This window comes from Triplophysa dalaica, chromosome 5 (assembly GCF_015846415.1).
Source record: "Triplophysa dalaica isolate WHDGS20190420 chromosome 5, ASM1584641v1, whole genome shotgun sequence".
NCBI classification, from domain to species: domain Eukaryota; kingdom Metazoa; phylum Chordata; class Actinopteri; order Cypriniformes; family Nemacheilidae; genus Triplophysa; species Triplophysa dalaica.
Genome location: NC_079546.1, coordinates 12,843,830 through 12,860,540, shown reverse-complemented (window position 1 = coordinate 12,860,540; position 16,711 = coordinate 12,843,830). Strand labels below are relative to the sequence as shown.

At 38.1% G+C, this 16,711-nt stretch overlaps 1 protein-coding gene across 1 annotated transcript in view; it reads right to left on the bottom strand.

Moving 5' to 3' along the window:
• Positions 1 to 16,711, bottom strand: part of iqsec3a (IQ motif and Sec7 domain ArfGEF 3a) — a 189,141-nt gene that overhangs the window by 37,965 nt on the left and 134,465 nt on the right. The window contains exon 6 of the mRNA XM_056747447.1: positions 6,314 to 7,512. Within this exon, the coding sequence (XP_056603425.1) occupies positions 6,314 to 7,512 (1,199 nt within the window). The remainder of the gene's footprint in view (positions 1 to 6,313; positions 7,513 to 16,711) is intronic.

The following is a 16,711-nucleotide window of genomic DNA, read 5'->3' as shown; positions in this document are numbered from 1 at the left end:
GTCATTTCCGGTTTCTGTTAGAGGGACGGCGTTTCACGGCTTTCGTTGACCACAAACCGCTGACGTTCGCTATGGCCAAGGCTTCGGAACCATGGTCTGGTCGACAGCAGCGTCAGCTCTCTGCCATCTCAGAGTTCACAACTGACATTCAGCATGTGGCAGGTAAAGACAATTTCGTCGCAGACTGCCTTTCCCGGGCTGTTGCTGGGTCTGTCCATTTAGGCCTCGACTACGCTACGATGGCTGTGGATCAGACCGTGGACGCTGAGGTGCAAGCCTACAGGACGGCCCCCACGGCGTTGCTCATGGAGGATGTGGTTTTCGATACGGCCAACGCTACACTCCTCTGCGATGTCTCCACTGGACAACCGCGCCCTATGGTACCTGCTGGCTGGAGGCGTAAGGTTTTTGACGCCATCCACAGCCTTTCCCACCCAGGGGTGAAGGCCTCTACAAAGCTGGTGGGGGCCAAGTTTGTCTGGCCAGGCTTGCGGAGGGACGTCAGGGCCTGGGCTGCTGCCTGTGTGGCGTGCCAGCGAGCAAAGGTGACCCGGCATACCAAGGCCCCTTTGGCACCGTTCAAAGTGCCAGAGAGACGTTTTGATCATGTGAATGTGGACCTGGTGGGCCCACTTCCCCCCTCCCGTGGTTACACCTACCTCCTCACCATGGTGGACAGGACCACCAGATGGCCTGAAGTGGTTCCCCTGTCTTCAATTACTTCAGCTGATGTGGCCCGGGCGTTCATTATGGCTTGGGTGGCCCGTTTTGGCACACCATCCGACCTCTCCTCGGACCGAGGTCCACAGTTCACATCGGAGCTTTGGACTGCGGTCGCCGAGGTCCTGGGGGTGAAGGTCCACCGTACCACGGCCTATAACCCACAGAGCAATGGACTTTGTGAGCGGTTTCATCGCGACATGAAGGCCGCGCTAAGGGCCAGCCTTACGAGCTGCGACTGGGCTGACCGCCTCCCATGGGTCATGCTTGGCCTTCGCTCTGCCCCAAAAGAAGATCTTCAAGCCTCATCTGCCGAGCTGGTGTACGGACAGCCTTTGCGCGTTCCGGGGGAATTTCTTCCTGATGCCGCGGCCCGGTGGTCGGTGGCCTCTCATCGTGCTGGGTCCCGGGACATTGCTGATGCTTTTGTCCCTATTCCCACATCTCACCATGGCCTCCCAAAGTCCTACGTGCCCAAGGATTTACTGTCGGCCAAGTATGTGTTCATCCGCCACGATGGCCATCGTACCCCGCTGCAGCCCCCCTACGATGGACCCTTCCGTGTCCTGGTGGGGGGGTCTAAGAACTTCGTTGTGGATATGGGGGGCAGGCCTGAGCGGGTGGCGATAGACCGTCTCAAGCCTGCTCATCTGGATATTGGTGCACCACTTCAGCTGGCCCAGCCCCCACGGCGAGGGCGCCCCCCTTCGGCAGCCTCGGCCCCTGCCCTGGCCCTTCGCCCTTCTCCTGTTAAGCGAAGCCGTTATGGCCGCCTTATTCGCCCTACTGTACGTTGACTTTCCTAAAAACTGTCAAATCTGTTCTGTGTTGTTATTATGTATAGAGTCCTATTTTTTATTAGGGGTGAATTCTGGGGGGGCCTGTGTGGCGAACCACAAGTATTATGTTTAATATGAGACATTCACCAGGGTACTGTACCTTTAAGGGAGGGAGGAGTTAGTGCAGAGTTGTTCCGGTTTTTACGTGTGTTGTTGTTTTTGATCTCACTCGCTGTTCAGAGTGAGAGATATTAAAGTGGATACTAAGCGGACTCGACGCAACTTCGTCTCTAGTCTCCTCATTTCTTGTACTCCACAACATTCTCTTTAATAGAAAATGCTTTTAAGGACAAAATAACGGCTGAAAGGAACTTCAGGTCTCTTCTTCTTGGGATCATGACGTCATGACCTCCGAGAACGTTCATAACTTCCGCCCCAGAGAACATGCAAAAAAGGTTTCCTATGGTAATGGATGAAAATTTGTAGATTAATAGAGAAAGAGATGTTATGTAGAGATGGAAGACTATTTGTCATGTACGTTACAATATATAAGCAGAGCCAGTAGCTCATGACTCAGATTCTTGCATCTTGTACTCCTTTATTTCCTCTGCTAGTACACACACGTGATGACTTTCAGTGCACAGAACATTCATTAAAAGGTAGGAACAATGTGTTTCACCTTGGATACTGGATCGGCAATGAAAAGGAAAATAAGACTGGCATGTGAAGATCTCGGTTTAATGACCTACAGAAAAGCACTGCTTCTGAATAAGCTTTTAACTTTTTAAAAGTCATCTTCCCTTGATGGCATTTCTATAGAGCTTTTAATTAAGCCCTCAATCTTAAGATTATAACTCTCACTGTAAAAATTACAAATGACAGACATCAAAGTCTCTTTGCCAGGTCATTGGTGGTATATGCAGAATTAAGGATAAAACTGATGTCTTTCTTTAATTGTTGCCTCATTTTTTATTAAAGTCCCCATGAACCGGATATTCCAGTAATCAACTTTATTAGAATGAAGTGGGAGAGAGGAATGGAAGCAAAGTAAGGGAGAAATGGGGTGGAGTCCGGATAGTACCAAGAGCCGGGACTCGAACTCGGGTTGCCAAAAGCACTACCGCGCCATATGTCAGAGCACTGCCCATTAGGCCATCAGCTCTGACTTTACATCTTTATTTTGATACATTTCCAAGTGAAATGGAATTTTGAATGAGAAAAAAGTGGGCGTGGCTTTCATCTTGCTCTGCGATTTGATTGGATATGTAAAAAGAGCCATTGCATTTTGTAATGAGACTGTATTCTGTTGAATTTGTGGCACTAAACAACACAACAAGATGATATTATAAACTCCTTATGTAGCCAAATCTGTGCTGGTTTGTATTGGCCGCCTCCAGTTTTCCCTTTGTTTTGCCTCCAGCTAATGCCGTGACATAAGCGAGACGTTTTTAGCAAATGGGAGGCAGGACAGTCTGTCTGAATATAAACAAAGACTTTAAGATTAATTATTATTTGATAATTTGTAATGTTAAAAATTAATTGATAAATAAGTAGACATAACTTTTTACATTCCACTATCTCCCCAACACATAAAACACATTTAGTTTTGGATACATAATTAATACATTATCTTCAAACTAAGTCGAATTTTTGAAATTCAGAATGTATTTCACAACACTATTTATCACATATTCACTTACTCCTGCACATTCCTCGATTCAACCTATCCCATAATGCATCATGGTAATGTTGGGGCATACTGAGGTTTTATCAAACTCTCTCTTTTAGGGTAATCTTAGGCCGCACATGAGAGAATAGAGTGGGAGCAGAATTTTAATCTGAAGATTTGTGACACTGCAGAAATAAAGCCTACATGCTTCACAATAAATGGAGTTGCATTTCTTTAGCTATGCAGAAAAATGTCCTTGGTGGGAAGAGTGCGTTTAAATGAAATAAAAAAAAAATATATAGAAATGTAAAAATCAAAAGTGTTTAAAAGTTCTTTTTTATTTTAAACTTTGTTTAAAATAAAGTTATCATGTCACTATTGACTCCATGCATAGTGCGCACATTTAGTGAATTTGTCCACATTTTTTGACAGCCATTTAATCTCATTTATCCCCTTCACAATTGTATCTTAGTTGTCGTATCAAAAGTTTTAGAATCTCAAAACACACGCATACTTATTATCGCATCTGGATTCTGAAGGTACACCAACAATAATCCAATTTTTTTTGGTGTGCCATATTGCAGTCATGCATGAAGTCTAGAGATGACTGTTCCTTAATTGTAAACAAAGATGATATCAATGTTATATAATTCTTATAAAAATCCATTAAGTGAAAATAAAACAGTGAATCAGTTTTGAATTTAAAATAAAATCGTGTTTCGCTGAAATGAGGAAATTCATTAGAAGGTATTTGTGTAAAACAGTGACGTGGAACTAACAACATGGAATGCAAGATACAACAGAGATCTTAACTTGTTATAATTAGTAAATTTGCTCAAATAAATATTACTTCAAATTGCATTCAAAGTGTTGGTATTTAATAAGATTAAGATAAATAATATATAATAATAGATATATATAATTATCCTTATATTATAAGTAGTTAATGTGGTTGTTTTCAAACTGATATTGTAAGACTGGTTTTGTTTTTAAAGCGGCCCTTACACAGGTTTCTGCCAATCTCATACTAATGTTGAGTACCTATAGAGTGGTATTGCATTTTTTTTATTTTTATTATTTATTAAAAACATGCATTCAGGAAACCTTTAAGAATGTAGATAAATAAAGGTGCTCATTTTTGGTTCCACAAAGAACCATTCAGTAAAAGTTTTTTTTAAGAACCATCTCTTTCTTTATAATCTAAAGTATGGCCGTGCCATATCATACGTCCACGATAACACCGGTATAGATTTTTAGAAGATAAAAAAGTGTATTTTCGTAAAACTAGCGATATCAATGATATAGCAACAACAACAGCTGTCTGAGAGGAACAGCATCATCTCTGTTCGTGTCATTTTTTGAGTACCATTTGGTGCCTAAAAAGGAGCTACTTCAATAGAATGGAAGTTGTTTGGTTACAAGAGGACAGACCTCCAAAAAAGCACAATATTTAGCAAAATATACAAGAAAACTGTCACAGTTAACAGTTGGTGATTTGCGGCTCAGAGGTAAACAGATGACTAACCTAGCATCGCTGGATCACTTGCAAGTATTCTGCATAGATAAAATCGATAATAATTGATAATGAAATTTGTTTTCAACGAATTTCATTATCGATCAGTTGGTCTGTGACGTCACTTGCGAGCCACGCAGTTATAAATCAAGCGTGTCTTCTTTCCTTTCAAAATTACCATTTTAGTGTCTCTCCATGCAGCATAAGCTGCGCACTTTTAAAGTCAGACATGTCCCTCCGTTGATGTGTCTCTTCCTGAAGCATGAGATGAGCAGTTTTAAAGTCACACGTGTCTCCATGCAGAGAGGGGTGCTCAGGTTTAAAGTCAGACATGTCCCTCCGTTGATGTGTCTCTTCCTGAAGCGTGAGATGAGCAGTTTTAAACACACAGGTGTCTCTACGGGGAGCGCGAGGTGCACAGTTTTAAAGTCAGATGTGTCTCTCCGCCCTCTTTGCTTCATATAGTGGGAGTCTATGGGGTCCACCTGTCTGAGAGTCTAAGGGAGTGTTGAGCGTAATTTCTGTGATAGTCGCTAAACACTCCTTTTCTGCAGGTAGCGCCAAACATACCACACACTGTGTTTACATCCGCCACCAAATACTACAAGAAGTAGATTGTGAATGGGATGTATGTAGAGGCTGCACAGTATGGCTAATATTATTAAAAATGACATTCAGATATATGAAAATATGGAACGATTCGCTTCACAAGAAGTCAATATGTCGCCAGGAGCCGCTTTTTTGGATTTACGTCTGGTATTCTGTCTCCTAATGAGGACAAACTCCTGTCCAGCTGCCATTGAAGCATATAAACTATACTTCATTGATAAAGAAGGCCTTTGTAATGTTTAATATAATCCTGCTATTTGAACAGGCTGAAAAGATGAATTCTGTCATTATGTTTCTGACAATACGTTAGGCTATCATTTATAGAATGCTGAACTGTTAAATTGTAATATTTGAATAACCTCAAAAAACCTGGAGCGAGCACCTAAAAAATAAAATGACTCGGATCGGGGTTGTGATCGGGACATCCCTAGCCACTACTATTGCACTATAATGCTGCTGCTGCCACTTTATGATAAAAGGATGGAAATGGCATTTATTTAGATTGCACTGATAAATACTGCTGCCTGCCAGTGGATTCACCAATAAAACATTGATACACATTTTTTCTATATAGTCATAAATATAATTACCATAAATATTATTTGAATATCGTGATATAATTTTGACAAACCTTGCAGATTTTAAAGGTTCTTTATCGAACCAATAGGTTTCTCTACGACATCGAAGAACTTTTTGAAGCACCCTTTTTTAAGAGTGTATAATCTGAAGAACCTTTTGTGGCCACAAAGAACCTTTTGTGAAACAGAAAGGTTTTTAGGATGTTAAAGGTTCTTTGGCATCGTGAAGCAGATTTAGTTTTAAGATTTCACCTTCAGGGCTGTATCTGTATTTTGGAAAGCAACCTCATATTAGTGGCAGGTGTGAAGAGCTTAATGGAATGAGAGAAAAAAAATACAAATCTGGAATTGATACAAGCAGAGTATAAGGAGTACTGTAACCACAACAATGAACACTTTTCTTAGGGTTTAAGGACCCTTCTGATTGGACATGAGAGGTACTCACATGTTGAAGAGGTTGAGACCAATACGATACAGGCGTTTCCGCATGACATCAGTGGAGAGGGTCGGAGATTTGCAACTAACTGGGTTCTCGCAATGGTATCTTGGCAAGCTCAGGATCATAGCCTGCAGAGCCTCTTTGGATGAGACCTCTGAAGCAGACCGGGCTGAAGTGGATGTACTGCTACTGCTCATCTGTTCTGAGCTGTTGTCCGCAAGGTCTGACTCAATACGTTTAGCTTCTAGAACCTCCACAGTTGGGTCGACCGGTGTCTCTGCCATCTCTGGCGGAGACAAGTTATCAGAGGTTATTACTGTCTGTGTCAGAATGGTTGCTTCTGGAGATTCTTTTTTCTCAAACACCAGTGGTGACGGCTCCTCCCCAAGTTCCTCCTCACTTGGTGGAGGGGCTGGAAAGTCCCCATCTGGTACTTCCTCAGAATCCAGCTCTAGAGGTGCAGGAGGTGGATCCTGTGGAGGTGGTGGCGGCGGTGGTAGTCCTTGTGGCGGTTGTTCCTTTGCATCGTAAACTGGAGATTGCTGTAGGTTCCCCGTAATTGTGCCCCCCTGCTGGACACAATTACCAAGAGAGACTGAAGTGGAGGATTCCATAACGGAAGAGGACATGCGAAAGTTCTGGCTATCAATTTGTACAGTCACATCCCGGAAGGCCATCATTAACTTGCTTGCACTAAGGGTCAAATTCTCGGAGTTGTCTACAGGGATGGTTTCACTCTGAAGTGTAACAGGGTTTATGGGGTCACCTTCTCGGACCGACCCCGCCATCACGGATTTGCCACCAACTGTACCGAAGTTTTCTTGAAGAGAACACATAGTTTTCATGCTCCAGTTGCTGAGCGCATCATCAATTGATTTGGCAAGAGACTGGACTTGCTCATTGAAGGAATCCTCCAGATCAGTTAGAGTGCCGCCCACTGTGTTGGGCAGGGATGGCGACCGGACCAGCGGGATACTTGCAAGATTACAGCCTTCAGCCAGTGCCCGTTCAGCCGAGATCCCCTCTGTGTTTTGCACGCGCACCTTTCGCAGGGAGATACGGCGTGGCAAGCGACTTTCAAGGAGGGAGTTTCGTATCTTCTCAAAGTTTTTGCTGAGCTGGTATTGGCGGAAGGCCGTCTGGATTTTGCAGGCGGCACGGCGTGAGATTAGGTGGCCCCCATATTTGTGCTCTAACATTTCGATCTGAAAAGAAAGAGAAGGGAAACAAATTGAGATAAGGACCAGTTATGACGAATACAAGCAAGATCTGAACACAAGAATGAAATGCTCTAATCAATAACAAAGACTAATCAGAGATAGCTAAACATCATGATATCCTGAGACAAACCAATTTTCCGGTCTCCTACGTACCGAATGCCTTTCGTGCGTAAACCCTTAATAAAATTTGCCAATAAGTGTCAATACGCTGACGCAGCATCCAAAGCAATTACCCAACCATAAAAAGGACTTAATAGTCTTGATGCTCAAAGTGTATCATGCTCATTTGTGAAGTTTGAATGAGGTTAATTAGACCGCATATATAGTGCAGAAATTACAAGTCTGCTACCCGCATTAAATTAGATTAATTGTGGTGAAATGATTCATGACATTTGATGAAATGGTAAGACAGCAGATGAAACAGTTGTCATCACAATCAAACTCTGATTTGACCAAAGGTTGGATTAGACTTTCCCACCATCTGTCATAGAAATAGGCTCGACTATACATTTACTTACAACATCACACAAGACTTTGCCTATGGTTTCATGCCAAAACACATACAAAGGTCACATTTGTGAAAACATCGTATGAGTCCATCCAGAGCCCCAATGTTACCCTCAAGGTTGACTAATTTAATCTGTCACTCAAAGATTCTGTCTTGAATGGTCCCAAAACTATTTTACAGCCCCTAGCTGATACCCAAAGCTAATTTCACCTGATATTTTCCCTTTGTGCTTCCATCAGTTGTCAGTGATCTTGTCACTTCATGGGTGAGCTTGGATTAGAGGTCATTAAAGTCCTGCCATTTCAAACCGAGTGATAAGAGTTAATTGATGTAATCTCTGTCATGATAACAGATTCAAACACCCTGAAAGAAGTTTGAATAACACCAAAAAGCCATCTTATCTCAAAGATCTACATTTGTCTCGGACTAGGTGGGAAAGGAACGATATGACTGGGGAATATTAAGTTCTCTTTGAATAGGACCTATAGGCTCCAAGCTAATGTGAGTTTCTTATCAGAGGAAGCTATGAGCTGGGAAAACTACTTCCTTCATCCGGGAAAAGTCCACAACCTGCCTTTCTCCATTAGTGCAGACATACTGCATAGTTTTTAATTAGTGAGAAAAAAAAACATTTTTTTTACACGTTACCATCTATTCAAGATGCATATGTTATGTCTTGCACATCTGTTAATGACTTCCTTCTCATATGTTTATGTTTTGATGACTAAGTAGAGAATGACTAAATAAAATGTCTTCAGAATTCCATGGGGATATACATATTTCTCACATTAAGTAGCCAAACCAGAATATCAAAATGTATGATTTATCCATTTTTTTGCATGTAAACAGCATTGTGACGACCAAAACCAGCCTGAACTAGCACAGACATTCACTCTAATCGATGCATTATACACAATTTTTGTATAATAGATTGATAGATGCATATACATGTCACTGTTCTATTATATAGAAGCTTTAGCAAACACCCCTGGTGTAGATGTATATTAATGCGGCCTCTCTTCAGAACGTGAGCCCTGAATTGACAGAATAGGGGCAATTTTTGCAAATTGCTCACACACAGAAGTTTCATCGAAGGCAAGAGATAAAAAGCAGTGTTGGCCATGACCCAGGATGAGGTTTTAAAAGGAGGTTAGATTAGCCAAGGTTTCATCCATTTTTATGTACTGCTGGTGGTTTGATATATTATGGTGAATAAACCAAGGACAATTTTAGCAAGGAGTACGGTACATATATCTAAACTTGAGGTAAAAAAGAAAAATAACAGCATGAGTGAAACAAAAGGTCTCATTTATTATTTTCATATATTTTTATCTTTTTTTTTTTACATTATTACACATTTGGCAGACGCTTTTATCCAAAGCAAATTACAGTGCATGATACTATACAAATAAGTTAACGTAAGGTTTCTGTAGAGAGGATTTCATTCTATATCTGGGTGTGTAATCACTTTGAATTCAGTACTCTCACAGTAATTGGTGGCCCAAACCTTCTCTTTATTTTAAGTGAGCAATTGTCAAACTATAAAGCTATAAACACAACAAACAACTTCTACTTTAATTTTTCCTATATTCACTTTTATTGCTTACATTTTTTTAAAATATTAACACATTCCACTTCTACTATGAGCTTGCGATATATGTTTAACTGCCCAAAAAATATTAATGAATTATCATTTTTGTTAGTGAAGATAACCTAATGAGACAAAGAATAAATTAGAATTAAAATAATACAGAAAACAGATTAAATTAAATGTTTAACGTACTATAGAAAATATCACATAGAGAATTGTCATCTCTATAATCCTGAGGTGTGGTAAAAACATAATGGAAAATGTTGAAAATAAAACTGGATGCTGAAAGACAAGAAGCCGTGTAACGAATGCGGCCCTGCTGCAAATTCACCCATTAGCCAGCTGTCAGGTCTGTTTCCGATCACTTCACTAAGCGCAGCAGAGAAGAGAGATCATTCCGGAACCACTACAGCCATAAAAGAAAGGGGTATAGCGATGACACTGCTCTCTGTCAACTCAGCCAGACAAATCAAACCTGACAGCTGGATCAGCACTCTGTCCAAGCCCAGTTCTTTACCAACCATAAAATGACACATATATCCAAATAAGACAGGGTAAGAAAACGTTAAAAAAGGTGTTGGTGGCTACAGTCAAGAAAAATACTATATAAATATATATCTATAAAATAGTTTGGGGGTGCCCAATTGGAAAGTCTCTTTTGCTGAATTATCGAAAATGATGATCGTAAGGTGGATACCTGGAAGGGATATTTCAGCCAAGAAACAACATTTCCCCATGTTTTACTCACCCTCAAGGCATCCTAACTTAATATAACTTTCTTCCTGATGAATAATGCAGTCGAAGTTATATTACCATGTACTTCCAAGCAGTATAATTGGAGTGAATGGGGCAATTTTTTTAAACTCATAAAATGGCATCCACTGATCAAAGAACAGCAGAAATCGATGCATTTGTTTAAGAGAAATACCCATATTGACAACGCTATTAACGATAATGTCTAGCTTCTGTTATCCCTCTGTTGCGCGTGAACCAGAGGCTTGTTTTTACTGCCGTTTTGCGCGTCGGTGTGAACACTCACATTGGATTTGAATTTAACAAAAAATTTAAGAAATTCATGTTAGGAAAGAATTAAAAACTGGGGCAAAGCAGATCAAATAGTACCAAACCTACACTGTAAAAAATGATTCTGTGTCGCAGGAGTTTTCATGAAATGAATTGGGTAAAGTTTACTTAATAGAATTGTGATATTGTTTTTTTAACCAAAATTAAAAGTTAAAATTATAGAAATATCTCAGAATTCTAAATGCACAAATAATAGAGTGAATTTGACTTAATTGTAGCATGTTCAACCCACTTAAACTTGTATGAAGGATCTTTACTTAATTATTTTGTGATGGAACTACATGAATTATTTAAGTTAAAATCCCTAACTGAGCAGTGAATTTAGAGTTCCCAGCATGCTCTTCATGCGACTGCATTTGGAGAGTCATTTTTGTGAAAAAGTGCTATTTTATGTGCTTTAGAATTAAATGAAAGACTTGATAGTGTTTATTGTTCCGTTGTCTTTAAGATTTAGAAGATATTCAGTTTGTATTTCTGAGTTTCGTGGTTACCATCCTTCAGAAGTGTGCTGCTTGTACTTAGTTTGTGGGAGAGCTTGTGCAGTGTGTTTTTTCATGTAGTGAACAGCAATGCTGCTAATGTCAGTAGTGAGTCAACTCTCAGCTTACTTGTACATCATATATGTTGTGAACAATAATAAATATTAATATGAAGTTAAAAAAGTTCAAGAAGTTAAATCCAATGCTCAAATGAGTAATTCTACTTCATTTTTTAAAGTTTATCATGTGACCTGCTTAAATGATTTAGGTAGTTTTACTTGATTTATTCATGGAATATTGCGTAAAAAATATGCTTCAAAGTACTTAATTTTGTGTAATATTGTTACCTTATTTTTTTTAAGTAAATACCTGTGTTATTTTTTACAGTGTAGTAGGAGATCATAGGAATTCACAAGAATAAATAGTTATGAAAACTAGTTATGAATTGTCAAGAGATTGTGTTTGGGCACACCATTGTTATCAAAGAGGATTTTCTGTAAAAGGCCATTCTGTAGATGCAATCGCTTACTGTCACATATCTGTTCATATTTGGTGCTTGACATTACTCTCTCATTTGCATTGATTTGTATCTCAAGGATACATGTATATTTATGAGGCCATCAACATAAGACAGGATAATCAAAGGTCTCATTGGGAGGTTAGGCATGCTTTCATTAGCATAAAGAGGCAATCAGATCGAAGAGGTGCAGCAGTAGTTATCTGTGGAGCCATCAGCTTTTGAGAGATCGTGTCTAGAGTCGCTAAAACCAGATTATCAGCACTCAGACACACTCTGGGGGAGCTGGCTTTGCTGACAGTGGATCACAGCTTGTAGCATTTTGTCTCGTTTTGCACGTCAGTATAGTTCAGACCGTAAAATCTTATTGGACAAGCTATGTTCGACAGTGTCGTCTCATGACATCATTCAAATTTAACATTAATGTAGCATATAATGTAGTAATTGTTATGTTGGTTTCGTAAACAGAAATCACTTGACAGTTCACTTGACAGACAGGTGTAGGCACCTAATGTGAATTTTAGGCATGAAGTTTAGAGGAGACTGATCATTAACTAAAATAAGTTTGGAGCTTCACTCTCAAAACACGTAGCGCCACTAACAATTGAAACTACACAGATGTTTATGCTAAGAAATAAAATGTACTTTGATCAGATCCTTTTTAGACAACTATAGAAAGATTTTTGGTAACTTATTTCCAAAGATTGAAAAAAAGATTTTAACATTTGAATAACTTAGTCTGTAATTATAGACAGTTTCAAAGCAACAACATAAACAAATGTTACTGCACATGCACGGCTTTGTTGACTGAACTTAACTTCCTGTATACCGTCAAGAATCCCTGTCCCTGTAGATTATTTATGACAACAAGCAAAATAAATAACAGATAAATTACATTAGCTAGCAAATTTAGAGTATATCTAGCCAGCATTATTTGGGGTTACCAGTAGAACAACCGTTACGTAGTTAAACTTCTAATGCTACAAAGTTACATTGACCCATTTAACAAATTGTTTATTTATAAATTTGAAATACAATAAATATCAAAAAATTTGTTTATTTAACACAATTATTATACAATAAATTATGTTATAAATGTATATTAATGTAAATTAAATAAAAAATGAACAGTAATATTATTGTATAACAGCAAGACCAAACAATAACAAACACAGACCAGATGTTTTAAAACAGCTGTCTGTGTCAAATGAATCCGTCTTTGGAATTTTCTCTCCCTCGATTATGACCCCTGAGGTGATTACGTCACATTAGCAACCGCATAAATTCAGGTGCAGCAAGTCATACAGCACCACGCTAAATATTCATATGTGCATGCAGATTCTTTTTCAGCCTTTATGTAAAGTATATTTTTATTTGTCGAAATGAAACGTTGGTTGATATCAGACAATGCACAGTTGTGCAAAATATTTATATAATTTACCCATCTCCGAGGACAGTGGGGGTCTCGAGTCCCTGGTACTGTTATTTTTGGGGTCGCGGGCTGAAAAGTTTTTTGATTTGGAGATTAATACTCAATGATAACATTTCCTAAATTGGACCAGCATTTTTATTGTTGACCAGTTTTGTATGTGGATCTGTAACAAAATAAGTTTTGCACTTGTGTATGTCTTGTGGTATACCGATGTACACTGATTCTGACAAAAAATGGCTAATAATTTGAGCATGACAATGCTCTTTTGGCCCATTTTTCTAAATATTAATCTCAGGCTGGCAAACGTATCAAGAGAATAGCCTACTGTAAAACGATAGGATACAATCTGTTTTCATTGCTCTAATAACCCACTCATCAAACTGTTTAAAGACGTTTAGAGATGGGTATAAGGCAAGTACACACGCTCAACTTTTTTCCTGCTTCAGAAAAGACTGCCAGAAAGTTTCTGCAGAGAGGATTTAGTTCTATTTATAAAGTGGAAGTTTGAGAAAGTGTATGAACCAATTTCACACGAACATTCATTTTTCATTAGTCTGGATTTCTACAGAGTGATTATAGAAAGATGAAATTCATAGCAATGCATCACATACTACAGATTTTCCGCAGTACCTGGAAACAAAGGTCATAGAGATAAACAGTGTTTGATTTGTACTCTAAAGACCAATATCCTCCATGGAATCTCCGAAGCACTTGAGAAAACCAATTATTCTGCCAGAGGAATGGAATTTTCTAGAGGTGGTTGCGAGGATGGTCAGTTAGTGAACAATAATTGGCATTAGAAACAAAACGAAGTTCTAACAAGTCAAATAATGTGTGTTTAAAATGTGTAAGCCTAATTTACACATTAGAAGAAGCCAACGCTTGTTTGGCCCACCTGAACTAGAGCATCATAACAAATGAACATGCATCTTTCAGTTCAGGTAACAGAAAAAGAAAAAACATTGTTTCATTATATATATGTAAATGCCAAAAATATACAAAATTCTACTTTAAAAGAGTATAGTACTCAATAACAAGGCTGCCAGTTTTCTAAGCGCAGTTTCCTAGGCCCACCGCTACAGCTAAATAACTTTGGTAGGACTTTATTTTACAGTCCTGTTTCCCATCTACACACTGTTTCCTTATTACAGTAAATAACTGAGTAATAACTAGGTATGAACACTGAACCTTACTGAAACTTTAGCAATACCTTATACTACCCATTACTTTCTTAGGTAAGCACACTATAGGTACACATACCTTAAAATAAAGTGCAAAGATAACTTAACTAATGCAACCTAAATTGCTTGCCGTTAATTAATCGATCAATCAAACAAACATTAACAAGTATATATATGAATTAATTAATTAAATGTACAAAATTAAAGTATTATCTGATTAGAGTATTTGTATTTCAGTGTATCTCTATATATATTTAAAAAAATGTGTGGATTTCTGTGAGCAATCACATTTCTCAGGGAAAGAGAGAGAGATACTAGTGTTCTCTACGACTAATCCGCAGCACTCAGAACTCTTTTCTGCTTCAGGAGAGATTTCACACCTCTACAGACAGAAGATCAATGGCATAATGCGGACACAGAGAGATTTGTACAAGTGAACGCATATACTCAACTTCTAAAGTACAAATACATTACATGGACATGTATGGATGTAGTCAATTAGATTGCAAGCGTATGTTTCTACATCTATACGTTCCTACAGGTATTATATCCATGTTTGTATTTTCATATGTAGACATAAAAAAATGAATAATGTATTATTATAAACCAATAGACAATACAGGCACAATAATAAATATAAGCAGCAACCCTTGCAATAATTATGATAACCTATGTCTGGCTTAGATTCCTTTCTGTTTTATTGCTTTTAGGGCATACAAACCAGACCCTACAGCAACAAAAAACCTCATTGTACAACGTCTCCTCTTGAATTCATCACCATGGCTACTGATATAGCCTATACATCTGTGACCTGTGATTTGCCGGCTTGCCTAAAATGTCAGTTGTCCTCTGATGTCCTACTTGATTTAGACACTGAGCCTACCTGACTGAATTTCTAACCTTTAGCCTAGGGATGTAACAACTTCCAGCATAGGTCCAATTCTTTGTGAATGTAAGTTTGATGCAGAGTTCTCGAAAATCAATCTGTTATAACACAATAAAACATTTGTGAGTATACTTTCTTCGGAATACAAAGCTACCATCTGTGTACACACTTTATAATTATTAAATTATCATTTTAATGCATGCTGTAAATACAACTGACCAATTTCATACAGGATGTCATTATGTTATTCTGGACTGTGACAAACACTGTCAAACAGGCTAATGCTCTTGTTTATTTCTTTTGCATTTAAGGCATCATGTTGATTTTACAATAATATGGCAAAAACATAGCTCTGTTCAATAAAACAGCATATATAATTTTAAGCTTAATTCACACTGATCCAATAAACACCAACATTCTAAATTGTCATTTACATTGATCCAACAAACGTGTTCATTGGTGTTTCTTTGATCAGTGTAAATAAGCCTTACTGCACTGTAAAAAAATCTTAAAAACTCCAGTTAAACCGCTTCATTCATTTTTTTTAATTAAATCAGATTTGCTTTATGAGTCAATTCAATTTAAATTATAATGAGTTGTCTTTAAAAATCTAGTAATTTACAACTCAATTTATTAAATTAGTTCAATATAATTAAGTTTTTGTTTGACTCATAAAGCTAATTTTATTTAACTTAAAATTGTTAGGCTCATTATTTTTACATTGTGCATTTTGAATCGTAAATTATTATTTTTTTGCCATCTTTTTCTATTGCTGATGTTTGTGCACATTTTATCTAAAGCCTAAAGTCTTCTTATATTAAAGGTAGAATAGTAATTTGGTATAGCAAACACTGTGCTGTACCTTTAGATAATTCTCAGCACAACCAATGGGGGACGGCAATTTGCAATATAAACATTCATCAAGAAAATGAAAAAAATGAGGCATGGGAATTTTTAGGTCGCCTCTGGGTTACCATGACAACACAACCTTTCCACCCAATCTCTCTACATCCAACTCTTTTCCTGTCACTCTTTCTATCTCTCACTGTCATCTCAATGTCCTTCTCTTAGACATCACAATATACCCTTTCAAGGAACTCTCTGAAATTGAGGCTGCAGGTGTTTTCTGTTCTATCGTTAAAGCAACATGTTTGTTCTATGAAGCCAATATAATTCTACCAAAGTACAGAAACAATGAAGCTTAATCCTAGTAATCTACATTGTAATCTACTGCTTATATCAAACTATAAACATTATTGAGCTCACAACTGATCGACTTGGACTCGTACATAGACACCAATGCCACACAAAAACTGCTCTTCATGTTAATCAAAATGGATACTTGACTTAAAATTGATAAGGCCATAATAACAACAAAATAGTTTAATAATATTAAATATATAAAGGAAATTTATCGGTTAAAAAGGTTTATTTTAATTAGCGTTTTTTTATTACAGAATTTTTATTCATAATTCTTCTCAATGACCCGATAACCTTAGAAAATATT